The sequence below is a fragment of the Tamandua tetradactyla genome, chromosome 13 (genome assembly GCF_023851605.1).
Source record: "Tamandua tetradactyla isolate mTamTet1 chromosome 13, mTamTet1.pri, whole genome shotgun sequence".
Lineage (NCBI taxonomy): Eukaryota > Metazoa > Chordata > Mammalia > Pilosa > Myrmecophagidae > Tamandua > Tamandua tetradactyla.
The window spans coordinates 81,674,699-81,689,788 of NC_135339.1; the positions used below are offsets into that span (position 1 = coordinate 81,674,699).

At 51.0% G+C, this 15,090-nt stretch overlaps 1 protein-coding gene across 3 annotated transcripts in view; it reads left to right on the forward strand.

The window, feature by feature from the left end:
• GRK5 (G protein-coupled receptor kinase 5) overlaps positions 1–15,090 on the forward strand; it is a 250,757-nt gene that overhangs the window by 68,539 nt on the left and 167,128 nt on the right. The window contains exon 1 of one of the 3 annotated variants that reach the window (XM_077126186.1): positions 14,492–15,031. The exons of the other annotated variants lie outside the window; for them this stretch is intronic. Within the exon in view, the coding sequence (XP_076982301.1) occupies positions 14,803–15,031 (229 nt within the window). The 5' untranslated portion in view covers positions 14,492–14,802. Of the gene's footprint in view, positions 1–14,491; positions 15,032–15,090 lie in introns of those variants that run through there. 3 annotated transcript variants of the gene reach the window in all.

Sequence of the window (15,090 nt, forward strand, 5' to 3'; positions counted from 1 at the left end):
AGCCCTCGGGTGTGCCCTTGAACTTTTCTTTAAACAAGGCTTCCTCATCCCCAGCGGAACTTCAGGTCACATTCCCAGAGAGCCTGCCGACCAGAGCTTGAATCTATTTATTATCTGAGATTTCAAAAACATGCATTTTCCCCCCCATCTGACCTTAAACAAATCTTTCTTCCCCCCAACACTTGTATTTTTAACTTCATGAGAAAAAAATGGTTAAGGGAGCGTATTATTTTTTTCATAAACTCAGTTTTTAAAAGATTTTTTCATTAAAAAAAGGCTTTGGAGGATGGAGAGAGTAAAGGGTAGCTTTTGTTGTTGTTGGGGCTGGGTGGGGGAGTGAGGCTACTTGGGGCTAATTTCTGCCTGATCAGAAAAATTCCTGAGCCTTGGGTTTTTGTCCCCTTCTCAACTCTCCTGAGAGCTGTCTGCATTTTGAGCCTGCAGCTGTTGTAGTCATTGCTGTGATCTAGGATTGGACGAGCTGAGCACTATAAACAAGCGTTTCTGACTTGCAGGGGCTCTTCTCCCCCGCCCCCCCCCCCCCCCCCCCCCCCCCCGCCAGGGACCTGGTCTCGGGCGCAGAGATGATGGCAGCCTGCGGTCGTGCTGGTGATCCCTGAATTTTCATCCACCATCTCCGTTGATTGGGTGTAGGAACTGAGGCTCAGAGAGGGCCAGGGACTTGGTCGTAGTCACACAGCACTCAGCCAATGAGTAGAGGCAAGAGGAGACATGGTGCGCGTTCTCGCCTCCCCCAATTCCTGAGTCTTCCTGTCTCCCCAGCAATGGTTTGTTGACTGATTTCCTGGAAACGGTTTTCTTTTAAGTACCGGCTCAGCAACCTTTGAGTTGCTGAGGTTATCCAGGCCGAGGAGGCTGGAGTTCACCAAGGCTCTTTTGTTTTCAGTTTGTGAAACTGTGTTCTTTGCCCTGCTTTTTCAGGGCCAGGGAGGCCAAAGGCCCTACATTTCAGGGATGCTTCAGAATTTAAATTTTGTAATACAACAAATACTTACTATCGAGAGACTACTCCGTGCTCAAGAAAAACAGAAAAACTGGTCACTCTCTACAAACAGCAGTTGCCCAGGAGGGGAGGTTATCTTAATAAACATTCTCGAAGAATGCCTCTGTCCCCTTCTCTCTCCTCCATCATCCCCTTCTCTCCACCTCCCCTTCTCTCTCCTTGGTCTCTGTTTTAGTCTCCTAGGCTGCTGAAATCAGGTACCGTAAAATGGCTGGCTTTTCGTAATGATGATTTATTAGCTTGTAGTTCTGAGGCTGAGAAAAATGTCCAAATCAAATCATCATCAAGGCAATGTTTTTTCCTCAAAGACCGGCTGCCCGTAATCCTTGACTTCTCAGCCACATGGCAGGGCACATGGTGGTGTCTGCTGGCCTCTCTCTTCTCTTCTGGGTTTTGTTGCTTTCAGCTTCTGGCTCAGTGGCTTTCTCTTTTTGTGTTCATCCTGTCTATAAAGGACTCCAGTAATAGGATTAAGATCCATCCTGAAAGTGGCGGGTCACGCTGTAACTGAAATAGCTTCATCAAAAGATCCTACTTAAAATGGGTTCACACCCACAGGAATGGATTAACTTTCCGAACCTGCTTTTCTGGGGTACATACAGTTTCAAACCACCACAGTCCCCTCCCCTCCATCTCTGTCCCCTTCTCTCTTCTAGGTCCCCTTCTCTTGCCTCTAACCCATTCTCTCCACTTCTATTGCCACTATCCCAGTTCCGAGCCTCATTCCTTCTTTTCCCTGAACTCTTGCAGTGGACCCTGAAATCCTCTTGCCGACAGCGTGATGGTTCTAAACCCTGCATCTGATCGTGCCTGCTTTCTGCTGACTGGTCCCAGTGTCTCCCTCCAGTCTCCTGCCTGTCCCTTCCTAGGCAATCCCTGATCCAGCCAGTGCCAGGGACTCCAAGTCCCCTCAAGCCTCTCTGCCGGAATGCCCTCCTGCCCGCCTCTGCTTGGCAGACAGCAGCTTGACCTTCCAGAGACACCCTCGTCTGGGAAGCTTCCTTGGGCTTGGCTGCCCCCCTCTGTGCTTGTTCAGCTTTCTCTTCACGTGGGTCCCACTGCCCTCCCTTGTTGGGGCGCAGTCACCATGTCTGCCTTGTCTCTGGACAGGGCTCAGCTAAGGAAGGGGCTGCTTTCCTCTCTGTGCTCCTGGCAACCGGCTCTGGACCTGCACAAGTCACAGATCAGAGCTTGGTTATTCAGTGAATGAATTCACAGCTAGAACAAGGGGTCAGAGGACAGCAGACGGGGAAGAAAAGCTGTCAGTGCGGTGGAGCAGTTGGGAAAGCTTTGCAGAGTGGTGAGCCCTGAGCTGGTCCTTGAGGGATAAGGAGACCTGAGGTTGGAGGAGGGAGGGTCTCAGGCAGTGGGAACAAAGTGACTGAAGCCCCTGGAGCCAGCTGGAGCAGGTGGTGGCTGGGGGATGAGGCTGCTGCGAGGAGCAGTGCTGGGAGGTGATCCGGTGGGTAGTTTTTCTCCATCACCTTCACGTTTTTTCATCTTCCTTTATTGAAGGCAGCATTGGAGGCCAAGCAGGGTTCCATGTGGTTTCCAAAGTGTCACCAGCTAGGCAGGAAGCTCGATAAAATCTGCATCTACTACTTTCAGCCTGGGACCCCTGGGAAAAGCAGGCGCCTGGGCCCAGGCTCCCTTTGGCTGCCGGCGGGGTGGGTTGCTGGGGTTGGGTGGGTGCGGGCTGTGACCCCGGCCCGGCGGGCACTGCGGGATGAAGGGCGCTTCCCGGAGCCAGGAAGGAACTGCCTCCGTGGGCCTCCTTGGCTTTCACAATCGCCTGGTGCCTTCTCATCCGCTCATTGTTGTTGGGTTGCTGCCTCCCTCGGGTAGCTATTTTGGGGGTCTTTAAGAGAACTCTAAAGAAAAATAAGCCCCAAGCCTAGCTGTTAGCTTCAGGGAATAAGTACCCATTAGAAATCACGGAGGAGGCAATCCATGGGACAGGAGAGAGGTGGGGCTCTCCCATTGTATGGACTTGGTGGCTTCTCTAATGTCACCCCAGGCACTGTACGTCACCGACCCGTGCCAGGCATTATTCTAAGCATTTGGGGGCATCATCTCATTTCATCCTTCTGACAGCCCACGGGAAGGATTTACCCCATTTAACGGGCAAAGAAACTAAGGTCTAGAGAAGTTATGTGCAGATTCTCGTTTAAGGTTGTGTAGCTAGAATGCGGCTGAGTGTGGGAGTCTTTCCTTTAAATCTTACAGTAATCCTGTGAAATGAGGGGAAGGGGTAATTTTTTTTTTAACTTTTTATTTTGAAATATACTCAAGACAGGAGAGTTACAAAAATAATACAGACTCCATATGGAGAACTCCAACATAACCATACCCCTTTCCTTAAATACCCAGATCCACCAGTGTTAACATTTTGCAACATTTGCTGTATCATACTATCTATCAATCCGTTTTCTAAACACTTGTATAGATAGTGTTCTGAACACTTGTATAGACTGTATACATCATGTTCTTTGAACACATACTTCCACTTACATTTCTTAAGAACAAGGATATTCACTTATGTAACCACTTTACGTGCAGTTCATCAAGTTCAAGAAATTTAACATTGATATAAAGCTTACTGTCTATATTCTAATTTTTTCATACATCCTAGTCAATGTCCCTTTGAGCCTTTTCTCCTCCCTTGCTAGATTCCGTTCAGGATTGATCGATCTTTCTCCTTCCCTCCCTTCCTTCCTTCTTTTTTACCTCCCTCCCTTCCTTCCTTACTGCAGAAACATATATACAACATAAACTTTCCATCTCATTCACTCCCAAGTATACCATTCAGTGGGATTCACAGTATTGTGGGACCCTCACCACTTTCCATTACCAAGACTTTCTCACCTCCCCAAACAGATCTATGCACACCATTCATTAACTCCCATTCCCCCTGCCTTCCACCCCTGACTCTAAAACTTTGCTTATTCTCCAAGATTTTCTTTGTAGTTACCATGGGGCTTACATGTTACATCCTAAATCTATAACAATCTTGTTTGCTTTTATACCAACTTAACTTCAATAGCGCACACAAATTATGTTTCCGTACCCCTTGTCCCCCCACCTTTATGCAGTTTTTGTCACAGATGACAGGTTTATGCATTATGGGACCTAAACCACTGATTTATTATCACATTTTATCCATTTGCCTTTTAGATCCTGTTGGAAGTAAAAAGTGAGGTTATAAACCCAAAGTACAGTAGTACTGGCATTTATATTTACCATGTCATTACCCTCACCAGAGATCTTATTTCTTCATGTGGGTTCCATTTATTGTCTGTTGGCCTTTCCTTTCAACCTGCAGAACTCTCTTTAATGTCTCTTATAGGGCAGGTCTAGTGGTGATGAACTCTCTCAGCTTTTGTTTATCTGGGAACATCTTAATCTCTCCCTTATTTTTGTTTTGCCAGAAATAGAATTCTTGGTTGGCAATTTTTTGCTTTCAGCGCTTTAAATATGTCATTCCACTGCTTTCTTGCCTCCATAGTTTCTGATGAGAAGTCAGCACTTACTTTTATTGAGGCTCCCTTATATGTGACATACTGCTTCTGTCTTGCCGCTTTCAGAGTTCTCTCTCTCTGGCATTTGACATTTGGATTATAACGTGGTGTGGTGCGGGTCTGTTTAGGCTTATCTTGTTTGGAGTTGTTGAGTGTCTTAGGTGTGCACTGCTCCAGAACTACTCGGAAGCAGCAGTGGGGTGGAGTCCAGGGCACGTGTCCCATCTGTAGTTGGAAAGTCCGTCACCCTCCTGGCCATCAAGCCTGAGCAGCCACGTCCCATGTGAGCCCCCTTTTCTATAAAATGGGGCTGGTTATTCTTCTTTTCTCATAGAGTTACTGAAAAATCTCAAAAGACAATGTTGTGAAAGTGCTTTGTAAACCATTAGGAAAGATAAGGGTGTGAGGCGTCCACATCAACCACTGGCCTCCTTCCTGCTGCTGCTCCCTGAGAGCTTCCAGAGAAGCTTTTCCCACGAGGCTGGTCCCCTCGGTGGGTCTCTGGGGCCTCTCCCTGGGCCTCCCTGTCCCAGCTTCAGGCCTGCCCCCAGGCAGGTGTCATCTCTACTCCTTCCATGCTTCCAACCCGTGGCTTCAAGTGCCTCTATTTGGCTTGGCATTCAAAGCTTCCCGCAGACTGGTTCCCATCTGGGTTTCTACTAAGGGTTGGCAAATTTTTTTTCCATAAGGGTCCAGATAGTTAATATTTTGGGCTTTGCAAGCCACAGCCATGACTGTTCAACTCTATCTTTGAAGCAGCTACTGGCATTACTAGGCGGTGTGCAAACAAATGGGCATGGCTGTGTTCCAATAAAACTTTATTGACAAAAATAGGCCATGGGCCGGATTTGGCCACAGGGCTGTAGTTTGACAACCTCTGCTCTAGCCCCATGCCTCATTCCTCTCAGTCTTCAGTGAAAGGGAACAAGCCCCCATTCCCTGAGCACCTCCCATGCTTTCCTACCCCCACACCCTCGCTCTCCCTGTTTTGTCTGTCTGGAATCCTCCATCACTCCTGTTTGAAGCCCTTCCCTTTCTTCAGGGCTCATATTCCATGTCACTCACTCCCAGAGCCTTCTGTGAGCTCCTGGCTCCATGGAACAGTTCTTCCTCCCATGATTTTTTTTTAAATGTAATTTTGTTGGGGTACAGTCACACAACATACAATCCATCCAGAGTACCTACAGTGACTTTTGCTGTTTTCACAGGTGTTTGGATGTGTGTCTAATCCCTCCACCAAGGCTGAGTTTCTCAAAGGCAAAGATCGTTTCTTGGTGGGAACAAAAGTACTGGAATGGGCTCTGCTGCTTGACAAGCTGGGCTCAAATGCAGGCCCCACCCAGGCCGTATATCCTCCCCCAAGTTACCTGTCAGTGCATCAGTTTGTCCTCTGATAATTAGGGCTCGTAGTCGTGCCTTGGCCCTAAAGTGGCTGGTGAGGATGACGTAGAGGACACAGGCGCTCTCTGTGCTCACCGTCCCGCGGCTGCTATTCTGGTGGCCCTTGACGACGGGCACCGGAGGTCACTTTAGGTCGATGTGGCCTGTACCAGGCACGAGGCACAGGCAAAACGGGTTCCTTCCGGAAACAGTGGTCAGTGCTTCTGTCTATCAACCTCTTGCTCTGAGACAGACCTTGTGCCCTCCTCATAGACCTAGAAGATTCGGTGTGGACAGTGGCCCAGAAGCCTGGCTCGATGGCCTCTGCCTGAAGGCAGCAGCCAGTACCTGGCTTCTTTCCAGCAGATGTGGTGAAGACCTGACCTCCATCCCTCTCTGACCCCTCTCTCCTGGCAGGTACCCTGGTCAGGAGTGGGAACAGTTAGTCTATTGTTATGTTAAACCTGAAATAGATACCTGACTGCTCTGTGGCTGGAGGGAGCAAGTGTGTGTCTGTGACGGTGTAATAATGACCTAGAGCACTCCCTGTCTTTTCAGATGTTTGACAATCACCTGCTAATCCCCGGAGGTCTGGAGCAGAGTATTCTCATCCCCGTGCCTGGGGAAATGCTGAGGCAGGGAGCAGCAGGAGAGGGTGATTCCAGTTTCTCGGCTTGTTTTTCATGGCTTTAGGGGATGTATTTGTACTTTCTTCTCATCCTCTTGGAGGGAAGACAGGGAATCTGGATCTGGGTGAGCCCTGGGTTTGGTAGTGAGAGGGGAACACTGCACGGACCCAAGCTCGAATCCCAGCTCTGCCACTACCCTTTCTTGGTCTTGGTTTCTTTGTACAGTGGGATTATACCAGCTTTTAACGTGTGGTCTGTGGGGTCAGACCCAACGTAGTCGACATTCTTGGATGTGGACAGGAGCTCTCTGTTGGTTCTCCTGTGCCCCCTTCCCCTTTCCCAGGAGCTGGGGTGAGGGACTGGGTTTCCATAAGGAGCTGTGTAAATCCTGAAGGGGCCTTTCCCAGGCAGCGGGCTGCCCTGATTCACCTCCCAGAAGGGAATGTCTTCCTGCCTCTGGCCACCTGCCGAACCTGGCCTCTAGGTTTTTGCCTTCAGGAAAGGTCCAAGGCTCACACCTGGGGCCCAGTGCTAGTGGGACACAGGCATGGGGACTACTAGTTAGTTGTCAGGAGACATGGTTCCAGGCCTGTCACTGTGTGACTAGGGCAGCCACTGCCGTTCAGGGCTAGTGAACCTCTGGCCTAACAAGGGGAGGTGGAAAAGACAACCAAGACATAATTTCTAGAACTGTTGAGGTTCTAAGCCAGGGATCTGCAGAGTATGGCCCTTGCCTTCTGTTTTTATAAATAAAGTTCTATAAGAACACATTTACTTCTATTTGCTTATATATTGTCTAGACCTGTTTTCAAGCTCCAGTGGCAGGGGTAAGTAGCTGTGTCAGAGACATGTGATTCATGAAGACTAAAATATTTGCTATCGGGTCCTTTAGGAAAGGTTTACTGGCCCCTAATCTAGGCTATGAGCATCTTGAGGGTAGAGACCATGTCCTATTAGTTTGTGGGACCCCAGACTCAGCTCCGTGCTGGCCATAGTGGGTACTCCATAAACATTAGTTGAATAAATAAGTAGAAAACCTGTCAAGATGGTCTGGGCTTCATAGAATACAGCTTGACTAAAAGTGGCTTCAACAATAAAAAAAATGTGTGTTATCCCACACAAGAAGTCTGGAGCTGGACGACCCCAGGGCTGTCTCAACAGTGCCATCAAGGACTCAGGCTTGTTCTTCTTTCCCCACCAGCATTCTCAGGATATTGGTCCTCAAGTATGTCCCAAAATGGCTGCCACAGTTCCAGGCTCACGTCTTAGACCCATTGAGACATCCAGCTAAAAAAGGAAGTGGCTTTTTTCCACTCATCTCTGTTTATGTGAAGAAGGGAAGCCTTTCCAGGAAGGTCCCTAGCAGGTTTCCCTTGGGGCCCAGGTCACATAGCCCATGCCCTAGCTGCAAGGGAAGCTGGGAGAAGGAATACTGGGCTTTCTCTGCCTCTGTAGTTGGGGGCGGGCTTTGTGGGAGACAGCAGGATAGTCACTGGCTTTAGGGCAGGCGCTTTTGGGTGTCTGCTGCAGTTGGAGGCAGCGACATGTAAATCTGGCTGGGGGTGGCACAGGTGGCAGAGACGGCTTCCCCAGGAAGGCCTGGGAAGACCAATTCGAGTCCAGGTGGGCACATAGGACCCCAAGGAGCATCATTAACTCTGGCTTTTGCTGGGCAAAAGTTCCCATTAGTGATAAATCTGGAGGAATCTCCCTCTTGAGTGTCTCATGCCCTGTTTCTTTCCTCCTGAAATCAATTTCGTATCCCTTATCCTCATACTGTCCCTTGAGGGAGGTTATATTTAATAGTCAAGGAAACCAAGGCTCCAAGAAACGAAGTGACTTGTCCATAACTGGCAAGTTCCATAGCTAGAACCTGGGACTGTCTGATCCAAGTACAGGGCCCGCCCCAGCCCTGTGTGACACAGGCACACACCGGTCACCTTGTGGTCAGCCAGCTGATCCCTGAGGACTTGAAGTCGCTCTTGCATCCAGGTGGCCACAGCTGAAACAGGCAGCGCTCCACCCCCAGCCAGGCAGATCTGGGATCCTGGGGCATGGGGGTGGCTGAACCTCCTGGGGCCTGGTCTAGGGGCCCTCTAGGAACCTGGGGGCCTTGAGAGGCAGGCAGGAGGCTTCCAAACGGATCTGGGTCACTGGGCTCAGTAAGGGCTCAGTTGTGGCAGTGCTCTGCTGTGACCTGGGGGTTGGCGCTAAGAAGTAAGCTCCATTGGAGGCTGGGGGCAAAGGTGGGGGGATGGAGTTCTGCGGGAAAGCGCCTGTGATGGGATTGGTTTGGATCCAGAAGCTGCAATGGGAGAGCCGATTCTCACTTGAGGGTAACCTCACAGCCACGACAGTCTGGCCTCACCACTTCACAGCCTTCGGACATCTGCCCCCGCCCTCCACAGGGCCACTCTGGCAAAGGATTTCCCAGTTGGATCCAAGTAAAGCATGTGATTCTGACCTTGTGACCTCACAGCAGCGTTAGGACTTGACCTTGTTGGCTTTGCAAGAAATCCCTTTTTCTTGGGCCCGGGACCTTCCCCTGCTCCCCAGGGTTCAGCCTTGGACCCTCTACTCCTAATGTTTATTAAGAACTTACTGTGTGCAGGTCTCATGCTTATCTTATTTAAACCCTCATACCCACCTCTCTGAGGCCAGTACTGTTTGCTCATTTGTTCACTCACTCTTTACTCTGCCATTCAACAAATTTACCGAGTTCCTACCCTGTGCCAGGCACTATTTTGGGTGCTGAATATGACAAATGAACTTCCTGCTTTCCTAGAGGAAATCTTCCAGGGGTGACAGGGAACAGGGCAGATTGCTGAGATTTCTTCTGCAAGCCACACTCCCTGGGAGCTCCAGGCTGAGCTCAGGAAGCTTTGTCCATTGCTCCGGGATGAGCATGTGGCTCTCCACCTCCGCGGGTTCTCTCTCTGCATACTTCTCGGCCTGCTTCTCGGCCGGTGTCTCAAACTTGGCATTTCCAGGTGGACCTCTTTGTTGCTTCTGTTCTCCCCAGATGTATTCCTCTTTTTCTGTCTTCCTCCAGAAACGGCTGGAGTTGGCCCAGCCGCCCCTCTGCCCTGTGATCAGGAGCAGTCAGGTGGGCTTCCTCAGTGCGCCTCTACGACCCCATCCCCACAGGGCCCTGGCCCCCACCCATCTTGGGCTCCCTTCCTGGCCTCCTGTCTGCTCTCGCCCCGTGCTCTGTGGTCACGGTGCCTTTGCACATGCTGCGTCCTCTGCAGGGCCACGCCCCGCTCCCGTCTCTACCTAAGTGCCCCCGGCCACGGAGCCCGCGACTCTCCCGGCAGACTCGTGCGTCCGCCCCCGCGCTCCCGCGCCCCGCCCCCGCGCGCGCCCCGCCCCCGCGCGCCCTCACCCCCCACGCTCTTTTCTCCTCCAGCCCGGCCTCCCACAAGGGCAGCGGGTTTGCCTCCCAGCCCTGGGCGCCCCCCCAGCGCAGGGCCGGGCCTTTTCTCCTGTGTGTCTTCAGGGCCCAGGACGAAGGCGTCCATCGGCCGATTGAATGGCGAGATGAAAGCTGGAGTAGGAATTCCTCTGAGAGGAATGAGGAAAGTCATCTCAGGTATTATCTTTCAGACCAGCAGAGACAGCGGAATCCTGGGTCTCCTTCAGGGGGCCTTCAGACCATCGACTACGGTAGTTCCTAACCTTTTAAAAAATGTCTTAGAAACCTGGTGTTCAAATGAAATTGTCCCTCTTTAATGGTTCCCGAGAGGGTTCCTAGGGAACCCCTCAGGGTCCTATTGAGACAGTTTGAAAACCCCTGGCTAGCCCAATTAGTCCTTTGTAAATGAGGGAACTGCAGATCAGAGAAGGGAGGGGGTAGGCTGAAGCTGCCCCCACCCTCCTAGCAGCAGAGCCGGGGCTGGAACCCCGGGTTCCCCGCCCCCTTTCCGGTGCCGCCCTGCCCACCCCACCCCCACCTCCACCCCCACCCCACGGGGCAGAAGTTCTGAACGGGAAGCAGCCGTTTGCTGTCAGGGAGCTCATTCCAAAGGCGTGAGCAGGGAGCTTGTCGTCCTTATTCCAAAGCCTTGGTCCCCGGGGGTTTAGATTTTTCCTTAAACTTCAAGGTAGCTCTCCCTAAAGAATGAAGCTGCTGAAGAGCTGAAAGCCATGCCTACCCTCCGAGGCTCAGTGCCACTACACCCCAAGTTTTTACCAGATTTGGGAAATGTCTGTTAAAATGTAGAGGTGGACAAGAAGTGGGCCTGCAATGAAAAAGAATAGAAACATTATTTTGTATAGTGCACAACTGACATTTGGATTCTTCAAAAACTCGTTTGTTACCTTCCAAAGAACTGGACCCTCACTCAATCTAGGTCAGCCCTTCTAGCTGTTGCTTACAAAATGGAATGAGTCTTGGCCCCTGCTGTGGCCATCACACAAGCTTTCATGAGAATATATATTGGACTTTGATTAAAAAAATGCAATGAGTCTCCGTAAGAGGGAAAAGTAAGGGTGTGAGAAAGGAGAGTGTAATCAGTCTGTTGTGGGGACAAGGGATGGGTGATGATGGGAAGCCATTGTGCAGTTGGTGAAGGATGGAGGTTTTTCCTTCTGACACTTACCTAGGGGTCCAGGTAGAGACTCAGGCCTGGAGAAGAGGACCTGGTCCCCACAGAGTCCCGCAAACCATAGGGTGACCTAGGACTTTGAGAAATTGTCTTGCCTGTCTTCCAGTTTCAAGAGATTAGTAGCACTTGTGGTTTCAACTGTTCTGTCTTATAATGATATCTTGACCTAGAGGTTTGCAATGGACTTCCAGACATATATTTTAGTAAGTTTTTTATTAATGTGGACTACCCGTATACAAAGATGCAGAAGTCGTGCATGTACAGCTGGATAGATTTTCACAAAGTGAACCCGTTGGGTTCCCAGATCAAGAAGCATTATCACCAGCACTCCAGAAACCCCTCTGGATGCCCGTTGAGTCACAGCAGTTTTAATATCATGGGTGCGTTTGGCCAACCTTGAACTCTATGTAAGTGGAGCCATACGGTGTTTACCCCTTTGGGCCTAGCTCCTTTCCCTCAGTACTCTGTGCAGGTTCAATCAGTGGTTGTCTGGAGTTCTGGTCCATTTGTTCTCTTTGCTCCATGGGATTCTGATATTTGATCTTGGGGGACTGTAAAGGAGGAAGCCCACTCTTGGGGAGGTGAAGCAGCTTTCATCGTGCTGGGCCTGCCCCCAGACAGGTCTTCCCCTGATCTCCCTGCTCCGAACCCGGTGACACTAGACCAAGAGTCTCCTCCTCCAATTTAGCGTCATGTGTTTTGGAACTTTTCCTCTAGTGTACGGTAAATCCTCTGTGCTGCCACTGAAGTTAATTTTCATATATTCTGTAGAAATGGAGAACATCTCATTCCCCTCCTCGGGGAAATAACTGCCATTCTCTTGAAGTCACCCCTTGCGTGTCAGGCTAAGTGATGCCTGCCTCCACGCCCTCGCCCTCTTCCCAGCCCTGTGATTATCCATATGCTTGCCTCTAGCCCTTCCCTGGTTAGCCGCGGTTCTCAAACTGTGAACCCAGCCAGAAGAGCTCCAGCTGGGCTCAGCTTCCCGTGGGAAGATTGCCTCATATAGTCACGTTGGGAGCCTCTTCCTCAGGCCTCCGTGCTGAGGCGGAAACATCATGAATTTCAATGAAAGGCAAAGCTGCCTACTGTTTCCTCGAACAGTGCCAAAGATACTTTGCCAGCAGGCCCATCCTCTCAGCTACAAACCCACTTCTGCACGGCCTCTGACTAATGGAAGCCATTGTTCAGTCTGCACTCCGCTGCTCTTTTTAAATGGGACGTCTGTCACCCGGGAGACCCAACCACCCCATCCCCTCCCCTCCCACCATAGCAGCAGACTGTGTTCATAGCTAAAGGGTTTATTTCTGTCCCTAAAGGTCAAACACCCTTCTGTCTTCTGGCAGAAGTCCATAATAGTGTATCTGCAGGGAGCTGGGAGCAGGTCATGGCTTGAGTGGCATCCCAGGTGGGTGTGGTTTACCCACACCATGGGGTGGCTCTGGGGGATGGCCCATCCTACAGCTGCTGAGGAAACGACTTGATCTTTCTGGAAAATTGTCTGTGGCCCTCTGTTTGGACCTTCAAGATCCTTTTTAAATGACTTTCTTTCCCATTTCCAGTTGAATCCTGGGTTTTTTGAATCCCACTGCTGCTGCATCCCCCCACCCCTCACCCTGCCCCCAAGTCCTAAACAGGAAACATATAGCATACATAGCAGTATCTCCCTCGCCCTTGCCAGGAGCAGGCATTACTAATCGATTATGGCACTCCTTCCCATGGAACCAAGACCCTGTCTCAAGTTCCAGAACTCCTGGTGGCCATGACCCTTTGGAGCTTACGTGCTTAGTGAAATCTTTCTGCCACTGCAGCCAGGCACTATAAACAGAATCCTGCTTTCTGCTGAGGAGGCTCGATTTCCTACGAAAGGATCTGGAAATGAGCAGAGTGCACATTTTTTGAACATCCATTAGCTTCCTGGTTTCCTGGTTTGCAGGTGGGGTGGCGGGGAGTGGGTGATGGAGCATGTCCCACCCAGTGAGAATTCTGAATACAGGAAGGGGATTGTTGGTTGCTTCCGGAATCACACTTTCAAGGAGACTTGAAGATAGTAAATAACAGGCTCACCCTTGGCCAAATGAGTTCTCACAATTGAAGATTGTCAGTAAAGTCCTCCAAATGCACCCAGCAGGAGAAACCTGTGACTTTGTCAGAACCCCTGATTTGGAACAGTCACTTCCTGCTTCCTGTGAGAGCCACTGCTTGGCAGGAGGGAAGCCTTTTCTGGGGAGTAGAGAGTCCAAGGGAAGCGGCCTCTCTCCTTGCGGGGTTGGTGGGGTACGCTGCTCTCCTTGCTCTCTGTGTTTATTCCCAGAGCAGAACTCTGGGCTCCCAGGAGACCCCACATGTCTGGTGAGCCCACATGGCCAGCTCTGCTTTTTCATAAGCAAGTGTCTTAAGGCTGGGGATAGGGCCGGTGCAGATTCCTCCCTCCGTCCCCCATTTGTTACCTGCTCCCCAGTTTGAGTTATTATTGCAGCTTTATTGAATGGGGTGTATCAGGCCTTGGACCAGCTTACATGGTTTAAAACCAGACTTAATCAAAATGTAAATATTTCCCCGGGGCCAGGAAGGAGGACGTCCAGTGGTTTGAGCCAAGGCCAGAGCCACAGAAGAGGGTGGGGCGGCAGGGCTAGAGACCTAGGGTTCTGGGGGCCCCTTTGCCAGATGTCTCTGCAGCTGTGTGTGGACAGGTCACCGGGGCAAAGTTGTGACGGGGTGACAGCACCATTGGCTCCAACCTTCAGCATTTTACAAAAGGGAAAGTAAAGGTTCAGGAGGGTCTGTGGGCCTCCCGAGACTGCGACCCATGTATTTAAGGGGGGCTAACTATGTGTTGGGCATTGATTATGACTCTGAGGATGCAGCAGGGATGCAGAGCAGATGCCGTCCCTGCCTCATGGGGTGGAAGAGGGTGGGGACAGGAAATCAGGAAATAAGCAAGATCATTTTTATGTAAATAATCTATAAATAGTAATACTTTTTTTTATAGTGGTAAGCGCTGTGAAGTCACTGAGATCAAAGATTAGATGAGAGAAGGAGACAGACCTGTGCAGGTGGAGGCAGGTGGAGGCAGGTGGAGGCAGGTGGAGGCAGGTGGAGGCAGGTGGAGGCAGGTGGAGGCAGGTGGAGGCAGGTGGAGGCAGGTGGAGGCAGGTGGAGGTGTTACTGTGGCCGTGGACCAGGAGAGCCTCCATGGGGAGTGGGCATGCGAGCTGAGACCTGGGAAGATCAGGCAGAGGCAGTGCCTGGGAGTCAGCTGGAAGTCTCGTGGGCTGGGGAGAAGGTCGAGAGGTCTGGAGTGGAGCGAGGGTGTGGGGTGTGGTGGGAGGGGCAGAGTTGTGGGGCTGAGTGGTTGTTGAGTTTATCAAAAAAGTCACCAGGAATTTGAAGTGAGAGAATTCCATGCTCTGATGTGGGTTTTAACAAATCTCTCTGGCTGCTGGGTGGAGATGGGTTGAAGGAAGGTGAAGACGGTGATGGGAGAACAACGAGGAGCTTGGTCAATTGAGGGGCAAGAGGGGCTGTTGGTCTGGCCCGGGGGGTGGCTGTGAAGATGGAGGGAGGGGACAAACATATGTTTTGTGTTGTGCCCACAGACTTGTCGACAGAGCACGTGTGGCATAGGAGTGGGGTGGGGGGGCATGAGCACCCCACGGTGTCCTCTGCTTTGGGCTCGATGGAGGCTCCCCCCACCCACTGTCTCCCATTGCAGTGACCCTCTCTCCTACCACCCAGCTGGCTTCCAAATCGCGCCTAGAGGGACTGATTCTGCCTGCCGCTGCAGACCCAGGAGACGGGAGGGTGCCGTATTACCTGGATTTGGGGATATCGGAGAACTCAGACGTGCGGGACTCTTCTTCACTGTGTTTAGTAAGTCAGCAAAAATCTAGGGACATGATGCAGGAGGTCAGCTAGAGGCAACTTTGGGC